The sequence below is a fragment of the Dermochelys coriacea genome, chromosome 1, assembly GCF_009764565.3.
Source record: "Dermochelys coriacea isolate rDerCor1 chromosome 1, rDerCor1.pri.v4, whole genome shotgun sequence".
Taxonomy (NCBI): domain Eukaryota; kingdom Metazoa; phylum Chordata; order Testudines; family Dermochelyidae; genus Dermochelys; species Dermochelys coriacea.
The window spans coordinates 30,953,632-30,966,321 of NC_050068.2; the positions used below are offsets into that span (position 1 = coordinate 30,953,632).

A 12,690-nucleotide genomic window follows, 5' to 3' on the forward strand; every position below is an offset into this window, starting at 1 on the left:
AAGCCTGTATCCCAAGAAAGGGGAAAAAATTCATAGGAAGGAGTTGTAGACCAAGCTGGATGAGCAAGCATCTTAGAGAGATGATTATGAAGAAGCAGAAAGCATACAGGGAGTGGAAGATGGGAGGGATCAGCAAGGAAAGCTACCTAATTGAGGTCAGATGATGTAGGGATAAAGTCAGAGAGGCTAAAAGTCGAGTAGAGTTGGACCTTGCAAAGGGAATTAAAACCAATAGTAAAAGGTTCTATAGCCATATAAATAAGAAGAAAACTAAGAAGGAAGAAGTGGGGCCGCTTAACACTGAGGATGGAGTGGAGGTTAAAGATAATCTAGGCATGGCCCAATATCTAAACAAATACTTTGCCTCAGTCTTTAATAAGGCTAAAGAGGATCTTGGGGATAATGGTAGCATGACAAATGGGAAGGAGGATATAGAGGTAGATATTACCATATCAGAGGTAGAAGCGAAACTGAAATAGCTTAATGGGACTAAATCGGGGGGCCCAGATAATCTTCATCCAAGAATATTAAAGGAATTGGCACCTGAAATTGCAAGCCCATTAGCAAGAATTTTTAATGAATCTGTAAACTCAGGAATGGTACCGAATGATTGGGGGACTAACATGAAAGGGAAGGGAGTCCAGGAGAGCTGGCTGTATTTCAAGGAATCCCTGTTGAGGTTACAGGGACAAACCATCCCGATGAGTCGAAAGAATAGTAAATATGGCAGGCGACCAGCTTGGCTTAATGGTGAAATCCTAGCGGATCTTAAACATAAAAAAGAAGCTTACAAGAAGTGGAAGCTTGGACATATGACCAGGGAAGAGTATAAAAATATTGCTCGGGCATGTAGGAAAGATATCAGGAGGGCCAAATCGCACCTGGAGCTGCAGCTAGCAAGAGATGTCAAGAGTAACAAGAAGGGTTTCTTCAGGTATGTTGGCAACAAGAAGAAAGCCAAGGAAAGTGTGGGCCCCTTACTGAATGAGGGAGGCAAGCTAGTGACAGAGGATGTGGAAAAAGCTAATGTACTCAATGCTTTTTTTGCCTCTGTTTTCACTAACAAGGTCAGCTCCCAGACTGCTGTGCTGGGCAACACAAAATGGGGAAGAGATGGCCAGCCCTCTGTAGAGATAGAGGTGGTTAGGGACTATTTAGAAAAGCTGGACGTGCACAAGTCCATGGGGCCGGACGAATTGCATCCGAGAGTGCTGAAGGAATTGGCGGCTGTGATTGCAGAGCCCTTGGCCATTATCTTTGAAAACTCGTGGCGAACGGGGGAAGTCCCGGATGACTGGAAAAAGGCTAATGTAGTGCCCATCTTTAAAAAAGGGAAGAAGGAGGATCCTGGGAACTACAGGCCGGTCAGCCTCACCTCAGTCCCTGGAAAAATCATGGAGCAGGTCCTCAAAGAATCAATCCTGAAGCACTTAGAGGAGAGGAAAGTGATCAGGAACAGTCAGCATGGATTCACCAAGGGAAGGTCATGCCTGACTAATCTAATCGCCTTTTATGATGAGATTACTGGTTCTGTGGATGAAGGGAAAGCAGTGGATGTATTGTTTCTTGACTTTAGCAAAGCTTTTGACACGGTCTCCCACAGCATTCTTGTCAGCAAGTTAAGGAAGTATGGGCTGGATGAATGCACTATAAGGTGGGTAGAAAGCTGGCTAGATTGTCGGGCTCAACGGGTAGTGATCAATGGCTCCATGTCTAGTTGGCAGCCGGTGTCAAGTGGAGTGCCCCAGGGGTCGGTCCTGGGGCCCGTTTTGTTCAATATCTTCATAAATGATCTGGAGGATGGTGTGGATTGCACTCTCAGCAAATTTGCGGATGATACTAAACTGGGAGGAGTGGTAGATACGCTGGAGGGGAGGGATAGGATACAGAAGGACCTAGACAAATTGGAGGATTGGGCCAAAAGAAATCTAATGAGGTTCAATAAGGATAAATGCAGGGTCCTGCACTTAGGATGGAAGAATCCAATGCACCGCTACAGACTAGGGACCGAATGGCTCGGCAGCAGTTCTGCGGAAAAGGACCTAGGGGTGACAGTGGACGAGAAGCTGGATATGAGTCAGCAGTGTGCCCTTGTTGCCAAGAAGGCCAATGGCATTTTGGGTTGTATAAGTAGGGGCATAGCGAGCAGATCGAGGGACGTGATCGTTCCCCTCTATTCGACACTGGTGAGGCCTCATCTGGAGTACTGTGTCCAGTTTTGGGCCCCACACTACAGGAAGGATGTGGATAAATTGGAAAGAGTACAACGAAGGGCAACGAAAATGATTAGGGGTCTAGAGCACATGACTTATGAGGAGAGGCTGAGGGAGCTGGGATTGTTTAGTCTGCAGAAGAGAAGAATGAGGGGGGATTTGATAGCTGCTTTCAACTACCTGAAAGGGGGTTTCAAAGAGGATGGCTCTAGACTGTTCTCAATGGTAGCAGATGACAGAACGAGGAGTAATGGTCTCAAGTTGCAATGGGGGAGGTTTAGATTGGATATTAGGAAAAACTTTTTCACTAAGAGGGTGGTGAAACACTGGAATGCGTTACCTAGGGAGGTGGTAGAATCTCCTTCCTTAGAGGTTTTTAAGGTCAGGCTTGACAAAGCCCTAGCTGGGATGATTTAACTGGGACTTGGTCCTGCTTTGAGCAGGGGGTTGGACTAGATGACCTTCTGGGGTCCCTTCCAACCCTGATATTCTATGATTCTATGATTCTATGATTCTATGATTGGAGAATTGCTAATATAGTTCCTATTTTTAAGAAAGGAAAAAAAGTGATCCAGGTACCTACAGGCCAGTTAGTTTGACATCTGTAGTATGCAAGGTCCTGGAAAAAATTTTGAAGGAGAAATTAGTTAAGGACATTGAAGTCAATGGTAAATGGGACAAAATACAACATGGTTTTACAAAAGGTAGATCGTGCCAAACCAACCTAATCTCCTTTTTTGAAAAAGTAACAGATTTTTTAGATAAAGGAAATGCAGTGGATCTAATTTACCTAGATTTCAGTAAGGCATTCGATACCGTGCCACATGGGGAATTATTAGTTAAATTGGAGAAGATGGGGATCAATATGAACATCAGAAGGTGGATAAGGAATTGGTTAAAGGGGAGACTGCAACGGGTCCTACTGAAAGGTGAACTGTCAGGTTGGAGGGAGGTTACCAGTGGAGTTCCTCAGGGATCGGTTTTGGTTCCAATCTTATTTAATCTTTTTGTTACTGACCTTGGCACAAAAAGTGGGAGTGTGCTAATAAAGTTTGCAGATGATACAAAGCTGGGAGGTATTGCCAATTCGGAGAAGGATCGGGATATTATACAGGAGGATCTGGATGACCTTGTAAACTGGAGTAATAGTAATAGGATGAAATTTAATAGTGAGAAGTGTAAGGTTATGCATTTAGGGATTAATAACAAGAATTTTAGTTATAAGTTGGGGACGCATCAATTAGAAGTAACGGAAGAGGAGAAGGACCTTGGAGTATTGGTTGATCATAGGATGACTATGAGCTGCCAATGTGATATGGCTGTGAAAAAAGCTAATGCGGTTTTGGGATGCATCAGGAGAGGCATTTCCAGTAGGGATAAGGAGGTTTTAGTACCGTTATACAAGGCACTGGTGAGACCTCACCTAGAATACTGTGTGCAGTTCTGGTCTCCCATGTTTAAAAAGGATGAATTCAAACTGGAGCAGGTACAGAGAAGGGCTACTAGGATGATCCGAGGAATGGAAAACTTGTCTTATGAAAGGAGACTTAAGGAGCTTGGCTTGTTTAGCCTAACTAAAAGAAGGTTGAGGGGAGATATGATTGCTCTCTATAAATATATCAGAGGGATAAATATAGGAGAGGGAGAGGAATTATTTAAGCTCAGCACCAATGTGGACACAAGAACAAATGGGTATAAACTGGCCACCAGGAAGTTTAGACTTGAAATCAGACGAAGGTTTTTAACCATCAGAGGAGTGAAGTTTTGGAATAACCTTCCAAGGGAAGCAGTGGGGGCAAAAGATCTATCTGGTTTTAAGATTCTACTCGATAAGTTTATGGAGGAGATGGTATGATGGGATAATGGGATTTTGGTAAGTAATTGATCTTTAAATATTCAGGGTAAACAGGCCAAATCCCCTGAGATGGGATATTAGATGGATGGGATCTGATTTACTATAGAAAATTCTTTCCTGGGTATCTGGCTGGTGAATCTTGCCCATGTGCTCAGGGTTTGGCTGATTGCCATATTTGGGGTCGGGAGGAATTTTTCCTCCAGGGCAGATTGGAGAGGCCCTGGAGGTTTTTTTGCCTTCCTCTGTAGCATGGGGCATGGTTGACTGGAGGGAGGCTTCTCTGCTCCTTGATGTTTTGAACCATGATTTGAGGACTTCAATAGCTCAGACATGGGTGAGGTTTTTCATAGGAGTGGTGGGTGACATTCTGTGGCCTGCGCTGTGCAGGAGGTCGGACTAGATGATCAGAGTGGTCCCTTCTGACCTTAGTATCTATGAATCTATGAAATAGTGTGTTTGTTACCACCAGGTTGTTGCTTAAGCAGAAACTTAGTAGCCTTTCTCCTCTTACATTTTCTTCATCTAATCCAACTCTGCCTATGGCTGCAGCCCAGGAATTCCAGTCCAATTCTACTTTTGCATTCAAATCTCGCATCACCAAAAATATGTCTTGTCTTGAAACTTTTTGGATTGTTTTCTGTAGATGATTATAAAAATATTCAATTTCTTCCTTGGGTGCTGCTGATGTTGGCACATATACTTGTACTACTGTAACTGCACCAGATTTGATTCTGAATCTCACCTTCAACATACAAGGAGATATTGGGTTAAATGCCATGAGAGCCTGTTTTATCTTTGGCTTTAGCACCAATGCTACACCATCGTCCACCATCGTCTCTTACCAATGTCAATATCTATGCTCGTCATGGTAGAATTCTCCTTTACCTTCTCAATATCTCATTTCACATAGACCAATGATTTGCCACTTCTCTATTTTCAGCTCGTGTATCATTACCACAAGTGCTCCAGCCTGGTATAATGTCCTTACATCCCATGTTCCAATAAATATCCTTCAACTTCATCATGTAATTCCCCGATCTGCGTGTTGTTGTACGTACTTTGCATACTATCAATTGAAGCTGACCCATGTTTGTCCCAATGATGACCAAGCCAGCATATTTTCTTTCTCTTACCATTCCTCATTCAGATTCTATGGTCCAGTATTCGCCAAGTGTTCTACCATGACTCCTGTCTTTATGGTTGATCAGCATATTGTAATCAGTCTGCAACACTACTTTAAGCTACCCACTAGCTTTCTCCAGCACCTTTTCCACCAGTGTTATTCTTTGAAAGTTGTTTTTGCTGGTTTTGTCTTAGGAGACTTTGTGCATTTGGACAGCCAGATGTGTTTATCACCGCTAGCTATCCTCATTAGGTTTAGCATGCCAGCCAAGGCAAAGTCATAGGGTGTGGTGCTGCAGTACACTTGCCTCAATTTGGAACCACTTGTGAGAGCTGAGTAGTCACCAGGACAAACTGCAAGCAAACCACACCTTGTGGATGTGGCTCTCTTTATGCAGAGGTACTACCTTTTCAGCTATCCCATACATACCCGCACAAGCCTGAGATTTTCAGTGGATCCTAAGGAAATTAGGCACCTGAACTCCTGGAAATCAATGGGAGATGGGCACCTAACTTCCTTCGGTGCCTTTGAAAATCCCAGCCATAGTATATACTTTATTAAGATATAATAAGACAATCATAAAATATATTATTCATGTCCTAGGCCCTGGTCCTGGACAGCCTTATACTCATGCTCATTTTTATGCATGGTTAGTAGTCTCATTTAAATTAATTGACACTGAGTGTGTGAAGTGAAGCACCTGTGTAAGTCTCTGCAGAGCTGGGGCTATAAACAGCAAAGTATTGAGCTGAGGGAATGGTGTCTAGTAGAAACTGTAGGCATCTGTGTTTGGTTCATTCTCTTAGTGTTTTGTTTCTGTATTCTTAGAACGTGCATCCTTTTATACAAAAACACGCTTTCGGCCGTATAAGTGGTGGGGTTAGGATACCACACTTTTATTTCTAACAGATGTTAAACAATTCTGGTTTTGAAATATACATACTAAAAATATAACAAGGAACACACATGAATGTACTAATGAGCAGACATTTTGATTGCATTCTTTTTGGATAGAGATGTAATTAAACAATAATATAAAGAACAGTTACCACCTTTAGGTGCTATGCTCTTATGAACAAATATACAGAGCTCACATCTGATCCTAACATTAAGATATTGCTAAATGGAAAGGCAGATTAAAGTAAATAATGTACTTTTCTTCAATTTATAGTGTTCTTAAATGAAGCAGGTTTTAACTTTGTGAGGAAATGTATTCATGCTGTTGAGACAAGAGGTATGTATTACATTACACTCTATATATTACATAGTATGCATATGGTTTTCTCTGATATAGGTTACTTTACAATGCTTAAACAGAAAATATTTTCCAAGTGCATTTTGGAATCTCTGTGTCACTCAACTTGTACTTTTTACACCTGAAACACTGTTGCCAAAATCTTCCAAAAAGACTCTTTAATTTATCATTTAAGTATAAATTATAGCAACTTCTTGTTTTAAAAAAAAATGACACTTTTCTGTTATTAGTCAATTTAATGCTCAGCTGTACTTAATACACATTGGGACAAATTTATCCCTAGCTTACTCCCTTAGCTTTATTTGCCTTACACCAGGCATACATTTCATCCATTGTTTATCCATTGTTTGTGTTTAATAACTGAAATTCAATAGTAGGAAATGTATGCACTATATGGGAAGAACAACAAAATAATAGTCTAGCTACTGCTGATTTAGTATTTTACTACTTATAATAAATCAGTCCTCGGTTATTCCTGTGTAACCTTCTGAAACAAATAAGGTCATCTGCTCCTTACTGAGAGCAGAATTTTGGCCGTTATGTTGAAAGAGGCACCAATAATACAAGCATTTTTAAATGGTAAAACTTGATATGACAAATAGACAAAATTTAATAACATTAAAATTAAATATATGTATTAGGGATGATTTTCTAAATAAATTGGCTGAACTTAAGAAGCATCTTCTTGTTTAGGCTTTTGAGATTGTGACAAATTATAATTGTTTTTTCTCAAACATCCTCAGAAAAGAACTTTGCCCTAGTTACACCTAAGAACTCTGTATAATAAAAGGTGCTAAGGAAAAAAAAGAGATCAAGTCAAGATTAGTTTCTGACTTGATTTTTTACCATTGCTCAGTATTGCTTTGAAAATCAAGGTTCATGAAATTCCCATCATCTGAGTGTTAAAATATAATACTATAAAGGCCTGAAATAGAATATTATCCAGTAGCATTTTCCCATATTGTACTATAAAAAATATTTTTAGCATTTGGGATGTTATACCTATAAAATAAAAACCAGCAGGATCTTATTAAAGGGGAAAAGGCAAAATACCACATTTATTGTGAATACAGAAAGAATCATAGTAAGCAGTTAGTTATAGCTATAGCATTCCATTCAATCTCATATTTATTCACACATTCATTCATACACACACACACACAGGTTCTGCAAGGTTGTTATCATAGTTACCAGCCTTAGAGTTGCTCATGCCAAGCCACTGACCAGGTGGCCTGGACATGAGGGAGGAGGGCCTTGTCAGATGCACATCTGATGCTCCTGGAAGTTGGTTTGCAGAATCAGACCCCAAAGTTCTTACTTTCTAGAGTCCATTTTTATAGGAATTTCTTCCTATGCCAGTCTATGGGAATTGCTTCATCATGCTGTTGCTGAATCAATCAGCAGATGGCACAACCCTGATGGCTCCATGCTGCCAGATGTTATCTTGTTCTTTGGTTCTCCCATTCTTCAGGCTGTTGGGTGGATTCCAATCTGCCCTCCAGGGGTCCTCTGATTATTTCCACTTGATGCCTTCTTCAACCGATGGACACTGGATTTTTAGGCTGGCACCTCCCTGATCATTCAGTTATTATCCACACCAAGCATCTATCCACATGCATCCTCTATCTCTATTTTAATCACAATTGTTAACAAAGCGAGATGAATACAACAAAAGGGCGGGGAGTCTCTGGGTGTTGTTTCTGTTGTTAGAGTATTGCTTTGAGTCTCTCTCTGTGTGAGTAGTTGTTGTTACAAAGAATTGCTTTGAGAACAGACTCTGTCTTAGAATGTACTAACACAATTAGCAGCTTGCAAGTTTCACACATAGAGGGAGAGAAAGAGTACCAAAGACCAAGAGACCTCTTAACCAGTAATGCCCTGGAATTCAAACCATGGGGAATCAAACTCATTTGTGACTTGAATACAGAACTTCTTTAATATGATCCAACAGGGCCAGGCCTTTCTCAACCATTTGAGGACAATTGGGACCTAAGGCTGTCTCTTTATCTTGTTTTGGGGCTCTACAAATTAAAACAATCCTGTCATTCAGCATTGGCAAAGTAGCTGCAGTACTGCAGATATACAAGGAAAACACTAGACTGTGCAGATATTTTAAGTAGAATTTGTTTGTATCACCAGTAAATTCTGTACAAAAGTAATTGCTGTGATTATCAGCAACATTTGGATATGGAAGACATTATTCTGTTCTCATTTGCACTGGTGTAAATTCAGAGTAACTCCATTGAAGTGGTTTGCGTTACACAAGTTTACATTTCTTGGTAAGCATGAACAGGGCTAAGAACTCGGGACATGCCTCTGGAGTGCTTCTGGGACTTATTTTTCACTTCTCAGACATCATTCCAGTGTCTGCTATCATGGTACCTTTCCATGAGTCAGTCAGACAGAATGTTGGGTCCTTTGTGGAGTTTCATTTAATTAACTTGTAGCTAAGATTTGTTTACAAGATGGTTTACAATAATTTCAGTAAAATATGTCTGGTAATTTCCCAAAATGGAGCTAAATAGTCCAAAGTGGTGTACAGGAATTTAGCTGCTGTGACAGGGCAAGGCCAGATGGCTATGGAAGAGTAGTGGGAGATAGATATATTAGCTCCAGGCTAAACAAATCCCTGGTACCAGGATAAGTGAAATGGCAGTTGCTCCAGGTCAATTAAGACACCTGGGGCCAATTAAGAACTTTCCAGAAGGCAGAGAGAAGGCTAGGTTGATTGGGACACCTGAAGCCAATCAGAGGCTGGCTGAAAGCCAGTTAAAAGCCTCCCAGTTAGTCAGGTGGGAATGCATGTCAGGAGCTGTGGGAAGAAGTTGCGCAGTTGGAGAGGCTGAGTAGTACACACCATATCAGGCACAAGGAAGGAGGCCCTGAGGTAAGGGTGAAGTGGAGCTTGAGGAAGTGAGGGCTGCTGTGGGGGAAGTAGCCCAGGGAATTGTACATGTCATGTTTCTAAAAGGTCAGCTACCATAGCTGATACTATTAGGGTCCCTGGGCTGGAGCCCGGAGTAGAGGGTGGACCCGGGCTCCCCCCCTGCCACCTTTGCCCCCTGTTTAATCACTGAGACTGGGAAACAACGGAGACTGTGCAAGGAAGGATAACTTCTCCTCACCTCCCTCGCTGGCTTATGATGAAAATGACTCCGTAGACTGTGACCCTTGTATCTAGAGAAAGAAGGGTTACGTGGAGGGTCACAGTGAGCCTCTGAGGCTAGCGAAATCTGCCAGGAAACGCGGGACCCACGGAGGCAAGGACAGAGCTTTGTTACAACTGGTGTCAGGAGTGGGATTTCGTTCACAGCGTGGCGGAAGAAAGAGGGGTTTTTTTTAAAAAAAAAAAAAAAAAAGAAAGTGCACTGGGGTTTTGGATTTTTTTTTGTTTTGGTTTTTGATTGTTTGCTTTGTACCACAATGGAGGAGGTAGTAAGAGCTCTGGTACAAGCCACAGCAGCCCAGCCAGAGGCCACCCGGGTTCAGGCAATGGCACAACAGGAGTCTATGCGGCTACAGCAGGAAACCAATCAATTATTGATGAACCAGGTGACCCAAGATCGTGCTCTCTTGAGAGAAGTGGTGGACCAGCTGAAAATCCTCAACACCCAGGCCCCGGGGTCCGATAGGACGCAAACCCTGAGGGTCACTAGTTGTCTGCCAAAGATGACGTCAAGAGATGACGTAGAGGCATATCTCCTCTCATTCGAAAGGACTGCTCAGCGTGAGACGTGGCCCCAGGAGCAGTGGGCCAACATCCTCGCCTCTTTTTTATGTAGAGAGGCCCAGAAGGCCTACTTTGACTTGCCTGCCACAGATGCCACTGACTATACCCATCTGAAGGCAGAGATCCTAGCACGAGCAGGGGTAACGGCAGCGGTAAGGGCCCAGAGATTCCATGAGTGGAAATATCAGGAGAACAAACCCCCGAGGTCCCAGCTATTCGACCTCATACACCTCGCACGGAAGTGGTTACAGCCTGAGGTGTGCAGGCTGGAGGAGATTTTGGAAACCCTGGTCATAGAGCATTACATGCGGGGACTGCCGCCAGATCTCCACAAATGGGTAGGCCAGAACGATCCGTCTACGTACAATGAGATGATAACACGGTAGAAAGACGGATGACAGCCAGGGGACTGAACCGAATACCCAAGGAAGGCCCTTTTCGAAGCAAGCACCCGACCCCAACCCTAGAAGGTTGGGCAGCCAAACCCCATGGGGAGTCCTAGGTGGAAGAAGGGGGGGCCGAAAAGCAGTGGGGATCCCAGAAGGAAGGGATTGGCCTGAGTGGGGGGAGCCCCGGGACTAAACCCCCTAACCCCTGGGATAGGGGAGTGATTAAAAGCAATTAAAGATATTCTGCATGTGGGGAGTGGGGACTCATAGCAGCACAGTGTCCCAGCACCGAGGAGCCTATGCAATGTAACCTGGAGGATTGGGAGGTCCCATGCTCCCTTATCCACCTTGCGGGGGTCGCATTAGCCCCGCATAATTACACCAGGCCAGTGAGGATAAATGGGGCAGAGACTACAGCGCTTGTGGACTCTGGGAGTGCTATCACCCTCATATTGGGTAAGCTGGTAAAAAATAGTCAGCTGCTACAAGCCAAACGCGTAGCAGTGACGTGCGTGCATGGGGCCGTGAGCCATTACCCCACCATCCCAGTGGAGATAGAGGTTCAGGGAAACCCCATTGAGGTGACCGTGGGCGTAGTTCCTAAACTCCCATATCCTGTAGTCATTGGGAAGGACTATCCAGGGTTTGATAATTTACTCCCCCCAGAGAGGCTGGAAGGAGGTGGGGACCCTGAGGACAGCGACTCATCACTGGGGGAATGTCCAACCCCCAATGTTCGCTGAGATTTCTCAGGATCTGTTCTCAGCCTCCCGAAAGACCCGGAAGACAAAAAAGGAGAGGAAGGCCGTGAAGGCCTTGGGAACCCGGATCCTGACCCAGGGCCAGAAGACCTCCCTAATAGGCAGATGGACATGAGCAGCCAACAGAGAAACTTCCACCACAGAAGGTGAGCCAGAAGCTGCCCCCATCCATGACAGTGGTGAGCCATTGGAAGAAGCAGAATCTTGGGCAGGTTAGTCCCGGGAGAGAAACTTTTGGGTGGGACTAGGCGGAGGACCCCAGATATGATAATGCCAGGAAAGTGGTGGCCGAGATTGATGGGATACCCGTGGATGGGAAGGTCCGGGGTCCCGGACCTTACTTTATAGTGAAGAAAGATCTCCTGTATCGCGTGGTGCAAATGCAGGAGCAAGAGATACAACTTCTGGTGCCACGAAAACATCAAAAAGCCATATTGAGTCTTGCCCACAATCACCTGTTTGAAGGACACCTAAGGGTAGAGAAAACCCCAGGCACGGATCCTGCGGAGGTTCTTCTGGCCAGGAGTACATGAAGATGTCCAGCGATACTGCACCTCTTGTTCGGAGTGTCAGTTACATAGCCCTCGCTCGCACTTGCGGGCTCCTTTGATACCTCTTCCAATAATAGAGGTTCCTTTTGAACGGATAGCCATGGATCTGGCAGGGCCCCTAGAGAAGACAGCTCGGGGCCACCAACTTGTGCTTGTTGTACTGGACTATGCAACCCGGTACCCGGAAGCTGTTCCCCTGCGCAACACAGCTTCCAAGACAATAGCTAAGGAGCTAGTACAGATCTTTGCCCAGGTTGGGCTACCCAAGGAGATATTGACTGATCAAGGGACACCTTTCATGTCCAAGTTGATGAAAGATCTCTCTGTTCATTGCTCCATGTACAAGCCCTATGGACCTCTCTATACCACCCACAAACAGATGGCCTTGTGGAAAGGTTCAATAGGACCCTCAAGGCCATGATCAGGAAAGTGGTGAGCCAGGATGGGAAAGGTTGGGATACCCTATTGCCTTACCTCATGTTCGCTATCCGGGAGGTTCCGCAAGCCTCCATGGGTTTCTCTCCATTCGAACTACTATATGGGCGCCACCCTCGGGGCATATTGGATATAGCCAGAGGAGCCAAATCCCGGAAGGAACATAGTTGAGCATGTACTGCAGATGAGAGATCGGATACGCCCATTGTACGAGAACACTTGGAGAGAGCACAGGAGACCCAACGAACCTATTATAACCACCGAGCGAAGCTTCAACGGTTCCAACCAGGGGATCGGGTGATGGTACCGGTGCCCACAGCAGAAAGTAAACTGTTGGCCCAGTGCCAGGGACCCTACGAAATAATCAAAGCCGTGGGA

The 12,690-nt window shown here is 44.2% G+C and overlaps 1 protein-coding gene across 1 annotated transcript in view; it reads left to right on the forward strand.

Annotated features, from left to right (window-relative positions):
• The window catches only part of ARHGAP42 (Rho GTPase activating protein 42), a 306,489-nt gene that overhangs the window by 238,943 nt on the left and 54,856 nt on the right, over positions 1-12,690 (forward strand). The window contains 1 exon segment of the mRNA XM_043504183.1: positions 6,363-6,425. Coding sequence (XP_043360118.1) covers positions 6,363-6,425 — 63 coding nt within the window.